This window comes from Peromyscus eremicus, chromosome 6, assembly GCF_949786415.1.
Source record: "Peromyscus eremicus chromosome 6, PerEre_H2_v1, whole genome shotgun sequence".
Taxonomy (NCBI): Eukaryota; Metazoa; Chordata; class Mammalia; order Rodentia; family Cricetidae; genus Peromyscus; species Peromyscus eremicus.
Window position 1 is genome coordinate 124663486 of NC_081421.1, and position 17626 is coordinate 124681111.

General features: G+C 45.0%; 2 protein-coding genes and 3 non-coding genes across 7 annotated transcripts in view; all 5 read right to left on the reverse strand.

Moving 5' to 3' along the window:
• Nucleotides 1-2811, reverse strand: part of Msh4 (mutS homolog 4) — a 61267-nt gene extending 58456 nt beyond the window's left edge. The window contains exon 1 of one of the 2 annotated variants that reach the window (XM_059266481.1): nucleotides 2731-2811. Coding sequence is in view for 1 of the 2 variants with exons in the window: in XM_059266482.1 (XP_059122465.1) it covers nucleotides 2189-2351 (163 nt within the window). In the remaining variant the exon portion in view is untranslated. Of the gene's footprint in view, nucleotides 1-2188; nucleotides 2376-2730 lie in introns of those variants that run through there. The other variant, XM_059266482.1, reaches the window with a different exon arrangement.
• Nucleotides 2812-3937: 1126 nt separating this feature from the next.
• Nucleotides 3938-10445, reverse strand: Rabggtb (Rab geranylgeranyltransferase subunit beta). Of its 2 annotated transcripts, none has more exons than XM_059266485.1 (8): nucleotides 10375-10445; nucleotides 9422-9529; nucleotides 8230-8427; nucleotides 7498-7603; nucleotides 6791-6843; nucleotides 6593-6703; nucleotides 5985-6110; nucleotides 3938-4763 (listed from the first exon to the last, which is right to left on the reverse strand). In XM_059266485.1, the coding sequence occupies exons 1-8, from the start codon at nucleotides 10375-10377 to the stop codon at nucleotides 4506-4508; spliced, it is 963 nt and encodes a 320-aa protein (XP_059122468.1). In that variant the 5' UTR covers nucleotides 10378-10445; the 3' UTR covers nucleotides 3938-4505. The 2 variants fall into 2 exon arrangements, with proteins under 2 accessions (XP_059122468.1, XP_059122469.1); XM_059266486.1 differs by lacking the exon at nucleotides 10375-10445 and having other exon boundaries at nucleotides 3938-4345; nucleotides 4614-4763; nucleotides 9422-9571.
• On the reverse strand, nucleotides 8044-8115 carry LOC131913935 (small nucleolar RNA SNORD45). The gene has a single exon (XR_009380006.1). It is a non-coding gene; the product is annotated as a small nucleolar RNA SNORD45 (small nucleolar RNA).
• On the reverse strand, nucleotides 9087-9168 carry LOC131913934 (small nucleolar RNA SNORD45). Its single transcript, XR_009380005.1, has one exon. It is a non-coding gene; the product is annotated as a small nucleolar RNA SNORD45 (small nucleolar RNA).
• LOC131913933 (small nucleolar RNA SNORD45) lies at nucleotides 9620-9699 on the reverse strand. The gene has a single exon (XR_009380004.1). It is a non-coding gene; the product is annotated as a small nucleolar RNA SNORD45 (small nucleolar RNA).
• Nucleotides 10446-17626: the final 7181 nt, after the last annotated feature.

The window sequence follows — 17626 nt, forward strand, 5'->3', positions numbered from 1 at the left end:
TGAACACATTGTCTCTCTACCAGTGTTCACTTTCTTTATTACCAGCCATTTTGAACTTTTATTCATCCACTTTACTTAACTCTTGAAAATCTATAGATATGTCAAATAGTCCTCCTCTTTTTACAGGGTCTTAATCTGCAGCCCAGGCTGGCCTCCAAATCCTCATGCCTTAGCCTCTTAAATAGAAAACAGGAAGATTACAGGCATGCCCCACCATATTCAGCTAAATCATTATTTTTTTTTTAAAATGTTTTTGGGGCTAGGAAGACGGCTCAAAGGATAAGGCGCAAGCAGGGGTACCAGAGTTCTGACTCCCAGGATATACACAGATGCCAGATGGCAATGTGACCCATCGTGATTCAAGTTCCTGGAGGACCAAGATGGGGTTCAAGGAGCAACCTGGCTAGCTGGATTGGCCATATTGATAAACTCTGGGATCAACTGAGAGACCCTGCCTCAGTGAGTAAGGTGGAAAGTAACAAAGAAAGACTCCTAATATCAACCTGGGCCTTTTATGCTCACACATACACTCACACACAAAAGCCTCCACACATTTGAACATGCATGCATACATACATACATACACACACACACACACACACACACACACACACACACACGCAAAATAAATAAACGTGTCTTGTGGCTCAGTTCTGTTCCAGATTCCCACTTCAGAATTGTCAGACAGATAGTTCATCATCATGATTTATGGAATCATGTCTCTAATTCTTAAGCGTGTTTCTCTTAACCATTTTTAACCTAATATTAGACACAGACGACTTCAACAAGTACTTCTTCACTCACAAAATCAGTCAACCAATCCTCTCTTTATCCTCCATACGAGTTGAACTCACCCTGGAGGACCTTTCACCCCTTTAAATGTATGCCTGTGCACCACAGACGCCAGAAGAGGACATCAGATCCTCCGGCATCAGAGTTACAGACAGTTGTGAGCCCCTGTGCGTGCTGGGAATTGAACACTGGACCTCTGAAAGAGCAGCTGGTGCCCTTAACCGATGAGCCATCTCTCCAGCCCCAGAAGGACCAACTTTAACAGTTGAGCATCTGAATTAGATGAGATGTTCACTTTAACCTATTATCATCCCATTTTAGAACTTAAAGACTAAAACCCGTCAGCCAAAGCTCAGCTCTCCGTTATTAGAAAACGTATGCACAATCTCCCATTCACCATATACTTTAAGAAGTAGGGGACCAGCGAGATGACCCAATGGGTGGAAGCATTCCCCACCAAGCCTGACTCCCAGGGCCCACTTGGTGGAGGTAGAGAGCTGTCTCCAGAATGTTGTCCTTTGACCTCCACACCTGAGCCTTGCATGCCGACCCACTCACTCAGAGGGGTTTGGGGAAAAAAGGTGAAAAACACTTTTTGAGGAAATTGAAGGTCAAGCATGGTGGTTCATGGTATAATACTGCACTCAAGAGGCTAAGGCAGGAAGGAGGACCGCTGAAGAACTTCAGGGCAGGTTTTTCTACTAGTGAATGTAAGTGAAGCCTGGGCCATAGAGAACCTGCCTTAAACAAACAAGAGGAGGCAGAGCTAAGCCACACTTCCTTTCAGCGTCTTAAAGCCGCCGTGCTTTGTTTGGTCTGCAACTGTGAGACCAGCTCATTCTGGAGCCCAGGCTAGCCTTGAACCGTGATCGCCATCGCCAGTGTTGAGGTTAAAGGCACCAACCACCGGCCCCTGCACCCCGGTTAGCGAAGACTTGTAGTGACTATCAAACTCCCCGGCTCGGTGTGGGAGCCTGCCTGGCACGGGCCGCCGTGGCACCCGAGGCCCAGGCCTGCCGTGGTACCGGAAGCCCCGGCCCGCCGTGGTACCCGAGGCCCAGGCCCGCCGTGGTACCCGAGGCCCAGGCCCGCCGTGGTATCCGAGCCCCGGCCCGCCGTGGTCCCGGAGCCCCGGCCCGCCGTGGTACCCGAGCCCCCGGCCCGCGTGGCACCGGAAGCCCCGGCCCGCCGTGGTACCCGAGCCCCGGCCCGCCGTGGTACCCGAGCCCCGGCCCGCCGTGGTACCCGAGCCCCCGGCCCGCGTGGCACCCGAGGCCCCGGCCCGCCGTGGTACCCGAGCCCCGGCCCGCCGTGGTACCCGAGCCCCGGCCCGCCGTGGTACCCGAGCCCCGGCCCGCCGTGGTCCCGGAGCCCCGGCCGGCCCGGGGAGCCTTGCCTGGCGCAGGCCGCACGGGGCTGCTGCTGCTGCTGCTGCTGCTGCTCCTGTCGGCCGCGGCGCCTTCCGTGCTGGGCCGGGACGCGGAGGCCGGGGCCGAGGGATGTCCGCGCGGGGTCCCGCGTGGGGAGCTCCAGGCTGAGGAGGCCGCCTGCCTCAGCATCCCTCAGGCCTCTGCGACGCGAGGATCTGCGCGCGGCTTCGAGCACCGCAGGTCACGCGGCCGAAAGGCGGGAGAACAGGCGCAGGCGCAGTGCGCTCGCGGCGCAGGCACAGCGCAGGCGCGGGCCGTTGTCCCCTTTGCCTGGCCTGTCCCAGCACGTTATTCAGAAGCACAGGTCAGCCTCCACAATTCAAGGCCCACCAGTCACCAACAACCTGGCTATCAATTGTCACAACAGCTCATTCTCTTATTACGAAATTTATGTTTTTAATAATTTTCACACTAGCCAAGCACTTGGAGGGGAGGGACCTTGCTGAGGACTGAACCCAGGGTCTTGTATAATAAACGCGTGCCTCAGTTTCATCCCCAATACACTTACCCGAGTTTTAGTTCATCACCCTGTGCCTAGTATCCAGTGTCTAAGAATGAAGGTGTATTGTACACATGGCATAGTATCAACCAGAGACGGAACACCCGTGAGGTCACCCAGTTACAGCCAGCAGCTACACAGTAGGGGGGAAAAAGTTTCAACTACAGCTTTGCACTTAACCTTTGGAACACTCTTTACAGTCCTTAAATATAGCAACTTCCAGGTGGCAGCACTGAGGATAAATGCTCTCCAGTTAACAGGACATATGTAGTGTAGTGGTTTGAGTTAGAATCCCCAGCCCCCAACGCTGCCCCCTCCACACACACACACCTCATCATCTTATATTTGAATTCTTAGGAAGCAGCACCGCTTCTTGAGTAGGTATGGCCTTGGAGGAAGTGTCACTGGGGGTGGGCTTAGAACTCAGCTACTTCTCCAGCAACATCTGCCTGCAGGCCACCATGCTAATGGACTAAACCTCTGAAAACCAGGCTTCACAGCAATAGAAAGGAGACATGTAGAGTATACCAGGTGTGTAGCCTCATGGTCTGTGACTGAAATACTTAAGCAACTCTTCTTGGGACATTGGAAGACACCTGGACACTAACCTATCAGGTGTGCACATTTGACAGGCTACTTGCTGGGAATGCAGGTGGATCCCCAGAACTCTAGCACTTGGTTGGGGATGATGTGGAGGTCTAGCACGAAGTGGGACTATCTCAGAAAGGGGAGAGGATTCGTTTGTTTCCTTCCTTTTGTGTGTCAAGGGGCAGAGGTTCAACCCAGAAGTAAATATATACTGTCCAAATTTATACCAACAGTTCACCCAATCTGTGACCAACCCACCAATCAATTCAAAACCCAATATAATGTCAAATGTCCAGTGTCTCCCAAGATTTAACTCATCAGACAGGGGCTCATCAGACCCAAGAAACAATTCCACCTAAACCCATGAAGCAAACCAATTCATTAATGATTGGGACGGGGGGAGCAAAAAACAAAAAACTTTTGGGGCTGTGGGTAACTCAGCTGCATGCCTACAAGGTCCAAACCAACAGTGGAGCCTGGAGTTTCCTGAAAAATTTGCCTACAGCCCCACCCATGCATCCTCCTTACCAGTTGTTTATGATTTATAGCCTTGGAAATAATCTCCACAAAGGGAATGTTTCCTAAAGAAATGGCTACATACACAACAGCCAATTAATTAATTTGTTAATTAATTTTGTTCATCTTTTATTTAAATCTTGAGTTTTACTCTATCAGTTAACAAAAACCATTTGCCATCACAATTGTCACAGGTCAACAGGACACGAAGGCACCAATTAAATACTAGCTCTTTCATTTGCTGTTATGGAGATACAGAAACATTCTAAATACATGTTTACTTTACAATACATATAATTATATAATTTATCATTAGCATGAGATATACAAAATATTAACAGTCACTTCTAGGTCTGATAAACACTTCACCTATCTGATTCTAGCTCACTAGTTCAGGCTGGACATTCACCCTCTGAAGCACCTCTTCGGGCATGCAAAAGACAGGACTAACAGGTTTAACCTGTTCTTCTCCCAGGAGTGACAATCCAGCAATGCCAAACAAGGTATGAAAAGGATCCACCTGTGGGAAGTGTACAAACAGTTAAGACATGAAAATTCAATAATTGACCCACAGAATGAAGTTATTCAATTTCTGTATATAGCTTTAACAAGTTTTCTGAAAGACTCCAGTGCTTTTAACATGCAGGACCTCACCAACAGTATTTCTATAAGCTCCAGCCTCAGACTCTCAAAGCAGCCTTTAGAACTATTTCTACAGCCCAAACAAAGGCCCAGAACCATAAATCAACCAACAGTGAAAAGCTGCAAAAGCACAGAATTGTACTTGCCATATCTCCTGGCCTGTCAGCAAAGCCTCCTGTCTCTTCATCTTGACATGCTAAGATGAAGCTGCGCAGCTTTTCTCTGTCAATCCAGTGAAGTCTCCCAATTATCTTTAGGGAGGCCAAAACCCACCAGGAATAGCACACATCCGGTAACTAGAAGGGGGGGGGGGGGACCAGTCAGACTGTTGGCACTTTTACTGCTCTACTTCCTTAGAAATTATTTTATGTCTAATCCCACCCATGCTCCAACAGTAGGAAGTGAACAAGGGTCAGGAATGGTGGACAGAACTAAGGACCCTGAGGCAGCACTACTGCTACATTTTAGGCATGTACAAGACGGTAACAATGAAAACCCAGAAACCGTCACTGGACAAGTTGAGATTACTTCCCACATATTGGCACTCACACTTCAGGACTAGGTGGCAAACATACATTGATTTAACTTAAAATATCCTACTCCGTTTTCAGCTGAGGTCATTAGTATAGATTCATGAAACTACGAGACAAGATTTTCTAGGCAGACCATTTTCAACTAGTGCTGTCCAGGTAGACACATATCTGCTGAGAATTAACCCTGCAGATCCTTCAGCCTGCATTTTACTGAGCTCCAAGAATGACTAATAGGCACGTTAAGATAGCCTGGTTTCTGTCTCAGCCAAAGTTCAATTACTGAGGCCTTGCTTAGATACTACCTGTGGGCACACCTCCCTGCCCATCACTCCCACAAGCACAGGAAACTAGCACATACAGCTTCTCTCTGCCCCTCACACATAGCAAGCTCCACTTGCTACAGGTTAACTAACTACAGAGTAAGTCCTGTTAATAAATGCAAATGCCAGTTTACTTTCATTGGAAGTATTTCTTAATTGTCTGGATGTGCCAGCATTTTCCGTAAGCAAACAAATTACATGGCTTCAAGATGAAATGCTCTGCAAAAATAATTGTCATTTACTCAGAAGATTTCAGTGTCTGCAGCAGCTTTGGGATGGGATAGCTGACACACTTCATTCAAGTTTTTTTTTTTTTTTTTGCTGTGCCTGTATGCTAACTTAATAGCCTACTTACTCTGTGGCTACCATGTTACCTGAGGGGCCTAGATTCAATGTTCAGTGTTCACTATGGCCCTTACCACTTTTATTGACAGGGTCTTTCTACGTAGCCCTGGCTATCCTGGGTTTCCCTAAGTAGACCAGACTGGCTTCATTCAAACTCACAAATATCTCATGCCTGTGCCTCCCAGGGTCAATGAGAGCCCCGAGTTCTGTTTTCACTATGACCTCTCACTCTCCTTAAGGAGTACTGAAACTACAAAAAAGAAAAGCTCAGTTTTAAGTACACAGCACCACCCACTCAAGGAGCCACTACAGACAATACCTTCTCAGGTCTTCCATTGAGTCCACCTGAGGGTAACTGTCGTTCACAAAGCCACCAACCAAGTAAGTCAGAGTTCACTTGATGCAACTGACTAGTTATCGCCAGGAATCCTGTGCAACAATAGATCTAAAATTACAGACATAAAGTACACAGGTATAATTTAATATTAAGTTACAAACACTACCAAAATTATTCAAACTCCATCTCGTATCAGGTTACATTAGGACTCAATGTCACAGTGAAATATTATGCTTGGAATTTCTTTATGGCCAATTAATTTACAACTTACACAATGTTCTCTGGACAAATAATGTCCTAACTCGGACACATTGGGTCAGGTTAGAATGTTTTCATTGTTATAATTTAAGTCACACATGGACGTTCATGTCTGCCATTCCAACAGCCTATAACCGACAATTAAAAGTACAAAATGTAGACCCATATAGATAAGAATGTATTACTTACAAGGACTGAAGCTGTGTACACAGCACATCCCCCCAAACCACTTTCCTTATGTAACAAGGTACGGCCATTTACAACAATTACTACAAAACATTGTTTGTCTTTTAATATTGGTTATCTCCTCTAAATTTTAATAGCAAACTTACCTGCCCGGCGTGAGATTCAGAGCCCGGTCTGCACCCAAATCCACCATCAAAGTTCATACAGGACAAGACAAATTCAATTGCCTTTTCCACATTAATAGCATCAAGCTTGCCCTACAAAAAGAAATAAAACCTATTACAAATGCCCAGAGCACTCACAAATGCTTAATCAGGTCCCTCAACACAACACTTAAAGCTTACCAAGAGAGCCAAAGTTGCCACTGCACAAAATGAGAATCTGGTATCAATTTCTCCTAAAAGACAAAAAAGAGCCAAGGCAGTCATGTAAATGCTACAGGTTTCTGAAGAACAAACTGGAGAACCATGCCCATTCAATTCCCCAAAGCCCAGGCTAGCTTATGTTTACCTGGAGGCTATCTCCCCCAAAAGCTAAGGAAACCAGCTAGAAAAACAGAAAGCAACAGCCCTTCTAAGTAGCTTAGAGGGGCCCAAAAGGGAAGGAACCTACAAAATGGGAGGACTATTATATGCCAATGAACGTTACTGATACGTTAAAAGGTTCACATCCCACAAAGCAGCTGGTCTCAGGCCTGCATTTTGTTCCACCCCAAAACAAATCATCTACAATAATCAAACGAATTTTTTCTATCTCCCAACTCAGATATTTACTAATTTCATAAACTTTTAAAGACTTCCTCTTTTCAGGGAGTTCAGCCCTTCAAAGCTACCAAATAAATATTGGGGATAAAACTTGAACCTACCTTATCTTTTAGAGTGTGGTGTGCTGACAAACCAGCACGGCATGCTGGGACTTCCAGCAGGCCATTTATTCCAGTTAGACCAACTGCTTAGTGGGACCTGAAAAGATGGAACAACTTGAAATCTTATGATTACTACCAAGACAAAGATGTTCTGAGTATGGAGTAGCTGACTAAAACCAGTCTTACCCCACACGTCTCCAGCAAATGAACCATCTTCTTTCTGTAGGCTCTGAACATATGCCACAACTTTATCTACGTCGATAACATTAATGCTGTCATACAAAGTAAGAATCTGAAAGGCAAGCGAGTATCACAGATTTGTTCTGTTAAGTCACCAATTAAGCCCCTCCACGCTTACTGTAAACTGCTCAAATGCACAGGCATTTGACCTGGAGTTAAAATTAGTCACTCCAAACCCTTAATCACAATGTTTTACTACATAAACCATTGACAATCTGAGAAACTCAAGCTCTGGCTCTTCACTAAAACCAAATTTCTTTCTTTCTTTTTCCGAGACAGGGTTTCTCTGTGTAGCTTTGCGCCTTTCCTGGAACTCGCTCTGTTGACCAGGCTGGACTCGAACTCAAGAGATCCACCTGCCTCTGCCTCCCGAGTGCTGGGATTAAAGGCGTGCGCCATCCCACGCCACCCCCCCCACCCACTTCCCACCCCTGGCTAAAACCAAATTTCAACTGGAGTCAGTTCCAGTTACATACAGTGAAATTACCCTCCAAGGTCTCAGTATCACTTGAGAATTTGCATCATGTTAGCATTCAGCTAATACATGCCATGACATCACTGACCTTGTAGGAAGGACTTCACACAAAAGGACAGAAGTAACTTTGACAGTAAGATACAGATTTCTTCTGCCTCCCCGTAAATTATAATCCCCAAACCCTAAGGAAACACAGCATCTACCTGGACAGCACTCAGAGTGTAGAGAAGGTGTGGATCGTGTCCAATGCTAGCACTTATTCCCCCACACTCATGCTGGCATGACTTGATAAACACCAGGACTTCTTCTCTGTTCATCCGATCAAGCTGTCCCATGAGATCCATCACTGTCAAGCCCCAGTAGATGCCACTCATTCTCAGGTACTCAGACATACAGTATTCCTAGCGATAGAAGTTTCTGAAATTTGAAATCTGAACTCCTAAAAAGGCCATTTCACATATAACCCACTTCAATTTTAAGACAATTGGGACCACCTTTAAATGAGGCTTTAGAGTCTCCCACATGCCAACAGCAGGTGAATTAATCAAAACAAGCAGCATTCCTACTCTTGTTTACCAGACACCAGTGTGTAACTGATTAACACTGCTGAAGATGGAAACCTCCATGGATCCCAGAACTTTCTGTTGCAGCTATAAGGCATTATTTTACAAGCATTCAAGTAAGGACCTCAGTGCCATCTGGCAAGCCAAACCCAGGGCTTAAAAGAGTAGGTAGACAGTTGACAGGGATCCACAGGACATTTAGGCCTATAACCCCCTCTAAAATGAGTGCCTAACTAAAGTTATGGAAATTGCCAAGTATCAAGTGTTTATACTAATACCACATGTTCTGTAAGACCCAGATATACAGCTGCTGTATCGAAAATATTTTTACACAAGCATTTCCTCTTTGGAGAGGGTCTCTCCTATCAGCATGGGGTTTTCTCCTACTCAATGACCCTGCTCGGCCCCTTGATGCTGAGATCACAGGGGCGTGGTAAGTTTTCCTGCCAGTATTTCCCCAGGTACACTATCATATTAAGTTTAGGCACAACCTTTTCAAGGTCTCAGCGTAATTCTAGAGCTAAGGTGTTATTACACATCAGCATAATTCAGATAATACATGCCAACACATCATTGACCTTAAAGGTTTATACCCCAGCCAGAAAGGCACACACCGCTCCTGCCTGCAAATCCTAGCCTACTTCAGAAATGCCTCTTTATGTACTGGTGTCGTGGATGCCACCAAGTATCAACCTCCAGCATATAAGGCACACCTATCATATTGGAATTCAAAGGGGAACATGTCAGCCCTCTGCAATTAGGTAGTGCTTAAGAAACAGGCCAAATACTACTGCAGCTGTTAATCTTAGATTCAGCAGAAAATCATACGTACATAATCATCTTTCTTTGAGCCATAAGAGGCAATATAATCGGCATGTTTGTCCAGTAACAGGGTGTCAGGTGCATCTGCCTTGATAGCAACATCCTTCTGCGGTGTGCCCTTGCGGTAAAAAAGCAGAGATTTCATGGTTACTTACTTACACGGTCTGAAAACGTGACATCCCCGATCAAGTATGTAACCGGCATCTTTCAAGTCTCAGAGTAATTCTAGAGCTAAAGTGGTTAATAATCAGCTTTAGATTCAGAATACATGCCAGCTCATCATTGACCTGAAATGGCCGTCACACTTTGAAGTATGCCTACGAAACACAACGCAGACGCTTGAGGTTTCAGAGCACCTCCTGCAGTCCCCAAATGCTTGGTATCAGCTCCAAGTAGGTCAAACCAATTACCAAAACTTATTTTTTGATTCAGTCTCTGCTATGAAGCCCTGCTTGATCTGAACTCCCTATGTAGACCAGGCTGGCCTCGAAATCACGAGATCCGCCTGCTTCTGCCTCCGGTGTGGGCCAAGGCTGGCTCTCTTCCATCCCAGTTAAAATGTATAACTTTGAAACAACATCTTTAATCATTTTCAAGGATCTGTTATGTTCCAAATTATTATTTCCAAAAATAAATTCAAAATTACATCTAACTGGGGGGAAAACAAACAGGCACGCCCAAGTCCCCGCTGCAGAGAAAGAAACCAGGCCGCCCAATCGAGAGAGGCTCGCCCAGAGGGAAAGCGGATAAAACGAGCGGCCTCGAGAACTGCGGGAAACGCTGAGCAACCGCTGGAGGAAGCTTCAAGTCAGGCCTCAGGAGCCGAGGCAGGAGCGTTGCTGGGAGCTCTAGGCCTCAAGCCGAGAGCATCGCCTCGCAGGCCCGCCCGCCCGGCCGCCTCCCCGTGCTAGGCGAGCCCGCCCGGCCGCCCGGCCCCGCGCTCAGCCGCGATCCCGCTCTCACCATGTCCGAACGCCGAAAGACAGACGCGCGCCCGAGCACCGGGAGTCAAGGCCCGCGCGCCTGCGCACACGCGCCCGCCCGCCCGCCCACGCCCGTCACGCTCAGCCCGAAGGACCCCGCGGCCACCATTTAGCCGGTCACATGCCTGCCTGAAGGACTCCGCGGTCACGCTGTAGCCGGCCACGCTTCTGCCTGAAGGACCCCGTGGCTAGAATTGTCGCTCAGGTTGTGAAGTGCTTTCCTAGCGTCCTGGGAGCGCTGGGCTGGGTTTCAGCCACTGTGTGAACTGGGATTGGTGGTGCAGACCTGTAATCCTAGCACTTGGGAAGTGGAGGCAGGAGGATCAATAGTTCAAATCCTCAGCTGTGTAGGCATTTGGAGGACAACCTGGGCTAAATTCCCTGAAAAAAAAAAAAGATAAATTATAGTACATCTGTTACCCAGTTATTCAAAAAAACAAAACAAAACCAAAAACAAAAAGCACCACATATATCGTTAAGGAAAGATGCTTAAAAGATACTTTGTAAAAATGCATGCTTAGCACGGGCTAGCCCTTGGGTTTGATCCCTGAAACTACAAAAATAAGGCTTACTTATCACTCTGTACTGGTAAGTTAATATGGTTTAACCTTTTCGTTTTAACCTCTTCATTTTTAAGGTCCTGGGAATTGAACTCACAGCTTTGAAAAAGCTAGCATGTGATCTGCCACTGATCCATCTCCCCAGCCCAGTTTGCACCTTCAAAGAATAAAATAGTCTCCCTCAAAGAACTGTAGAGCAACGATAGTAATTTATAAGTTCATCTATCCCTCCAAAGCTGAGATGTCAGATACAGCCAAGTGAGGAATTGAAGTGGCCAGTCTAAACCGGAAAATGCTGTAATTGTAAAATACAAATTGTGTGACATGCTGCTCATTTTAAAGTGTGTTGACTGCCTTCTAAATATCTATGTTCTACTCATATACAAAAGCTACTCTAAGTCTTAATCAGATAAGCCTTTCTGTGCAGTGAACAATGATGAATGTTGGGGCAGGTACCCAAATAACTTTCGTTACAGAGACTCTTGACTACCCAAAGTTCTCAGAAGAATATGATGGCTGAGGACTGAGCTCTAACCAAGACATTTATACCCCTGTAAACACCATAGAAAAGGGGAGCAGAAAGAATGTAAGAGAAGTTAGGAAGAAGGATGAGATGCCATCTTCTGGGCCTGACAGCCCTGCAGTCTTGAACTCAGAGCAGCTGTGTCTGTCTGCACTGGGCTTGCACACAGCTGGCCCTGCCAACAGTCAGTCATAGGTGAAGGGACTCAGGGCCCTGCTCCTCCCTGCTGACTTATTGGGTACAGACACACAGTGGGAAAGAGGGAGTCCTTGTCAGTTGTGTAAACACTGGTAAGCCCACCAGGCATCAGCAAATTGCTCCAAACCCATGGTCACACAACTCTGTGGGCCACAAAAAAGACATGAATGTGAGAACCGGGTTGTAAGGAGGAGGGGGAGGCTGATGTGGGGGGGAGAGAAGTACAAAAGGACAGAGAGTCAGAACGAATTATATACATGTATGAAATGGTCAAAGAAGCATTACTGGCTAAGAAAATATTTTGGATATATTGAGTTAAAATATATTTTCAAATTAATTTTATCTATTTTCACTTTTTAAAATGTGACTTAGAAAATTTAAAACAATCTATAGGGTTTGTGTAGCTTGAGTTTTCCTGCCTGGCCCACAGTCAGGACAAATCTCTGTCACCTGCCAGTCCCACAGCCTCTCAGACCCAACCAAGTAAACACAGAGACTTATATTGGTTACAAATTGTATGGCCGTGGCAGGCTTCTTGCTAACTGTTCTTACAGCTTAAATTAATCCATTTCCATTAATCTATACCTTGCCACGTGGCTCGTGGCTTACCGGCATCTTCACAAGCTGCTTGTCATCATGGCAGCTGGCAGTGTCTCTCTGACTCAGCCTTCCACTTCCCAGCTTTATTCTCCTCCTTGTCCTGCCTACACTTCCTGCCTAGCCAATGGCCAATCAGTGTTTTATTTATTGACTAATCAGCAACACAGAACATCCCACAGCAGGTTTGCATTATATTGTTATTGTTTAATGGATGTCTACTTTGTTAGGCCCAGAGACGCACCTGCCAATTTGTAAATGATAAAAGCTTCTTGAACTTGACATGGTCGAAAATGCCTATAATCCCACCACGTGGAAAGCTGAGACAGGAGGATCACAAATTCAATGCTAGCCTGGGCTGCTTGGTCAGTTTGAGGCCAGCTTGGGCTACATAGTGTGGTTCCACCCCAAAAAACAAAGGACAGAAATAATTTTTGTTATTAACAGTATTTTTTAAAGATTTATTTTTATTTGAGAATGGAAAGATGGCTCAGAGGTTAAGAGCACTGGGTGCTCTTCCAGAGGTCCTGAGTTCAATTCCCAACTACCACAGGGTGGCTCACAATGATCCGTAATGAGATCTGGTGCCCTTTCCTGGCATGCAGGCATACATGCAGACAAAACACTATATACATAATAAATAAATCTTTTTAAAAAAAGATTTATTTTTATTTAGTATTGGGCTTGCCTGCATGGGTTTGCCTACATGTATGTGTGTGCCTGGTGCCTGAAAAGGGCAGAAGAGCATGTAGGGTCCCCAAGATCTGGAATTACACACAGTTGTGAGCTGCCATGTGGTTGCGAGGACCTGGACCCAGCTCCTCTGGTGCTCTTAACCACTGAACCACCTCTCCAGGCCCCGGTAATAACAGTTTTGATCAACGTTCATGTTGTGAACTGCTGGAACTATAAACATAGCTCACTAGCATTTAGTATACAGGCTGTCCCTAGTCAGCCTTAACATGTGACTGTATCATGGAACAGCATTCCTATGGGGCAAGAACACCTCATTTCATCTGTGATGCCATCAGCTGTAAGACACAGTTGAACTGCAAAGATGAGAAATGTAAAGAGTAGCCAGCATCTATTATTTATCCAGGCTTCTGGGACATTACTATGAAAAAGTGTGTTTTTCCAAATCAGTGAAATGCAATAAATATAGAAAGATTCTTGAAGCAGTACATTGAAAATTCCACTCTCAGGGGCTGGGAGTAGATAGCTCAGGAGAAGAACACTTGCTTGGCCTATGTGAGTATGGAGAGCCACTGGTAGCAATAGTCCATGAAAATATACTTGACAACTAGAGTTCAGAAGACCAACCTATCAGAACTAAGGGTTCTGTTAGAGGAAACCATCACACAAGGCGTTATGGAATTACTGCCTTTTGAATGAACTGGCTGGTTCTTGTTGTAAACTTCTTGTGCAGTAACAGATATGATTCTCCCCATTTACCCGTGCATCTCCATGTTGTGAGTACATGTAATCTGATGATTGCATCTCAATCTTATGGGCACACATAATTGTGGATAGTCTAGAAGATGGTTTCTTATTTAACTGAACAATTTTTATGAATAGAAACATTCTAAAATATGCTTCATACTAGATCTGTTGTTCCATATGGACTGTAGACACAGAGGTCTTGTTCTCCATCCTTAGCCACTGACAAGGCAAATATTGGCCAAAGTGTCTTCGCAGAACTTTCACAGAGCAGAATTACAGGTGCCTGACCTTGTTGGATCAAAACACCTCAGAAGAGTTATGGTGAACCAGAAGTGATAGTGCAGGTGTCTGGCCTTGGTGTATCTTAGTCCTTCAAGAGATCAACAGCACCTATGTTGCCCTAAGCTTCCTCCACCAGCACCTCCCCACTCTGATTCAAATAACAATTAATACTTTGTACTTATTTCTACACCTGTTTTTAATGTAAGATTTTCAGCTCAGTAGACTAATTATATATAGGTCCTGAGATTCAGGTGACTAACAGAAAAAGGCTGTTAATTGACTAACTATGTCTGGATATTATTAATCACATAAAACAGTACATGTATTCTTTGCCTTTTCCTTAAATCTCTCATTGGTTTAATTTCTTTCTTTGTAACCTTTGCAGCTAACCCTTTAAGAGATAGTCAGAGCTTTTTACAACCTACAGCTGTTGTCAGTCACCAATTAAGCTGACCAAGTCTTTGCCAAGTGTGACTCTTATCAGAATACTTGTCCCTGAGAGTTTACTTTGTAGTTTTTACTAACAAGTTGTTAATGAATGGACACACACACACACACACACACACACACACAAGCACACACATACACACACACACACACATATATATGCTTGGGGGAACAAAGAAGAGGAAGATGGGAAGAACTAGATAGTTATGAGAGAAGAGCAGAAGAGAATTGATTGAGAAGAACAAAGATGAGGACGGAGATGTAAAGAACTAGATAGAGACGAGAGAACAGCAGAAGGGACTGAGAGCAGGAGGGACTAAGAAGAGCTAAGTGTGAGAACAGAAAAGAAACTGTGTAGATAGAATGGATTTAGAAGAATGAAGTGAGTGGACTAAAGAACTAGTGTGCTTAGATTCATTTGATATCCCTCAGATTAGAATCCTCAGCTGGTTGGTAGACTCTCCCATGGACTCCAGGAGAAAACAATAGAGGCTGGACCTTTTATTGTTTTCAGTACAATTCCCAGCACTTAAAGGAAAAAGGCACTGGCTAGATATTTCATGGTTTCTGATTTCTTTACCCTGTCATTTTTCATTCATTTTCAGTGGAGGGAAATTGAGAAGGCTAATCTAGTTTGTCAGTTTTAATCAACTAAGAGAGAGTCCTGGTCACGCCTGGGAGAGGTTTTCTTCCTTGGGTTATTAGAGGTGGAAAGGCCCACACTAAGTGTGGGAGGAACCTTCCAGGGGTAACCCAGCTGCAGCGGACTACGGAAAGAGCCTTGCTTTTCGCTCCATTGCCTGCTCATCTGACTGTCGGGTTTATGTTACAACCACTGCTTCGCTGCCACAGTCCTTCACTGACAGCAGAACCCAGCTTCTTCAAGCTTCTAACATAGAGTGAAGACCGCCAGAACTGTAGGAATCCTGCAGGAGGCCAGCACCACGTTGTGATTTCTTCACACTGAAGAAGCCAGTGTTGGACTACCAGATGATATCCTGAAAATCAATTTAATAAATACTTTTACTGTGTATCCATTCCATATGTTCAGTTCCTCTAAAGAACCCTCATTAATATAAAAATATTTTTGTGTATGTGTTTATACATGTATACATTGTATGTGGATGTATGCATGTGTGAAGGCCAAGGATCAATGTTGGGTGTCTTCTTCAATTTCTCCACCTTATTTTTTGTGACAGAGTCTCTCACTAAACCTAGACCTCACAGATTTGGCTAGACTGGATGTCAACAAGCCCAGGGACATACCCTGCTCTCCCTCCCCAGCTCTGGGATTACAGGCACACACAGCCAAACCTTACGTTTCCATGGGAATGAAGGATGCACTTGGGTCCTCAAGGCTATGCAGCAAGTGCTTTATAAACTGAGCCATCTCCCCAGCCCATGAAGTCTTTCTCCAGCATTTGTTCGTTTTGTGGTGTGTATGTGCACATGTGCATGCCATAGTGCACTTACGGAGAACAAACTGAATGAGTCTCTTCTCTCCTAACACTTGGGATCCAGGTATTGAATTCAGGATCCAGGCATGGTGACAAGTGCCTTACCCATGGATCCATCTCACCAGCCTATGAGTGGAATCTGATCTAGTGCAGGACTCCATGCTTCAGTAGAACCAAAAATGACAAGAGCTCTCTAGGTCAGATGCAGTTATAAAAGTAGAATTCTAACTCCATTAATACTTTTTTTTTTTTTCTCAAGACAGGGTTTCTCTGTGTAGCTGTGGCTGTCCTGGAACTTACTCTGTAGACCAACCAGGCTGGCCTCAAACTCATAGAGATCCACCCACCTTTGTGTCCCAAGTGCTGAGATTAAAGACATGGGCACCACCACCACCTGGCTTCCATTAATACTTTTAAAGATAAATTTAGGAATAGAAAGATATTTTAAAAGTATAGTTCTGTCCCAGTGCTTGGAAGGTATGGGTAGGAAGATAGGGTTCAGGGTTATCCTGGACTACACAGCAAATTGGAGGTAATGTCCTACATGAGACATTGCCTCAAAAAATGAAAATAAAAGTCTGTCCTTTATAAGTAATGAAAAAGACTTTGGAAATTAGCCGGCTTATTTAGAGTATTTTACTTTTAGGTTTTATTAATTTTTTTCTCTGTGTGTATCAGTGTTTGCCTGAATGTACGCCTGTGCCCACAGAGACCAGAAGAGGGTGTTGGTTCCCCTGGGACTGGAGTCATAAACAACTGTGAACCACCATGTTGGTGCTAGGAATTAGGAATTAAACCCAGGTTCTCTGGAAGAGCAGCCAGTGCTCTTAACTGCTGAGTTATCTCTCCTACAGATAATTTTTGACTTATTCATTTTGTGGTTATATGTATCATGTTTTTGAAAATGATATCTGATCAGTCTGGGAGGGCATGTACTTTGCTACCCTAGACAGACTCACCATCAAGGGCACTGCTGCAGATCAGTACCAAGAGGCCTACCTAGGCCAACTGTTGTCCTTTCCTGGCTTTCTGGAAGAGCTTCAAAAGGCAAGGACCCTTCCCCTCACCACTGTTCAGGCTCAGACGTGGCCCATACATTAGGAGCAGCAATGATTAGGACTGTGTTTATGGTCCATTTGATGATCAGTTACAGAAATCAGTTCTCTGTTAGGTATGAGATGCTAGTAGACTTTATTAGTTTGTATTTGTGTACCTGTGAGTCCTGATAAATCAAGAATGTTATGTACACTGAGAAAAATAGCCCCACAGGAATTGAAATCTTAGAAGTTGACTTTTACCTGAGACAGATTGTAGATCTGAACTCATGTGCCTTGACCTCCCATTGCACACTGATGAAGTGTTTCCCCACTTTAGAACAGATTAATGGACTTTTCTAGTCTATCTCACAATGGGGATCTCTGTTCTGGCTGACTTGTAGAGGGAAATAAGCAGGTCTATTAAAGAAAGTCCCCAAACTTGGAGAATTGTAAACACTAATTTCTAAGCCAGATGTGCCTGTGCCTGCATGTTGTCCTAGCTCCTAGGAGGGCCACAATGCTTAAGGGCTGCCTGGGCTGCACAGTGAGACTGTCTCAGAAAAACAGCTCATCTTTTAAAGAAGCTACATTTTAAAGGGGAAAATGTTCTTACAAAAAATTGCCAGCTCAGAGACATCTTTTAAAAATCCAAATGTCAGGCCAAGTGTGATGGTGCACACCTTTATGTGGC

Bases quoted from the DNA above. Each gene is read 5' to 3' on its own strand.
- Rabggtb (XM_059266486.1), bottom strand. From the start codon at position 9,556: ATGAAATCTCTGCTTTTTTACCGCAAGGGCACACCGCAGAAGGATGTT. The intron at 8,428-9,421 runs GTACGTATGATT...TTCTATCGCTAG, and splicing joins GCTCAAAGAAAGATGATTAT to GAATACTGTATGTCTGAGTA. The intron at 6,844-7,497 runs GTAAGACTGGTT...TTTGTCTTTTAG, and splicing joins ATTTGCTGGAGACGTGTGGG to GAGAAATTGATACCAGATTC.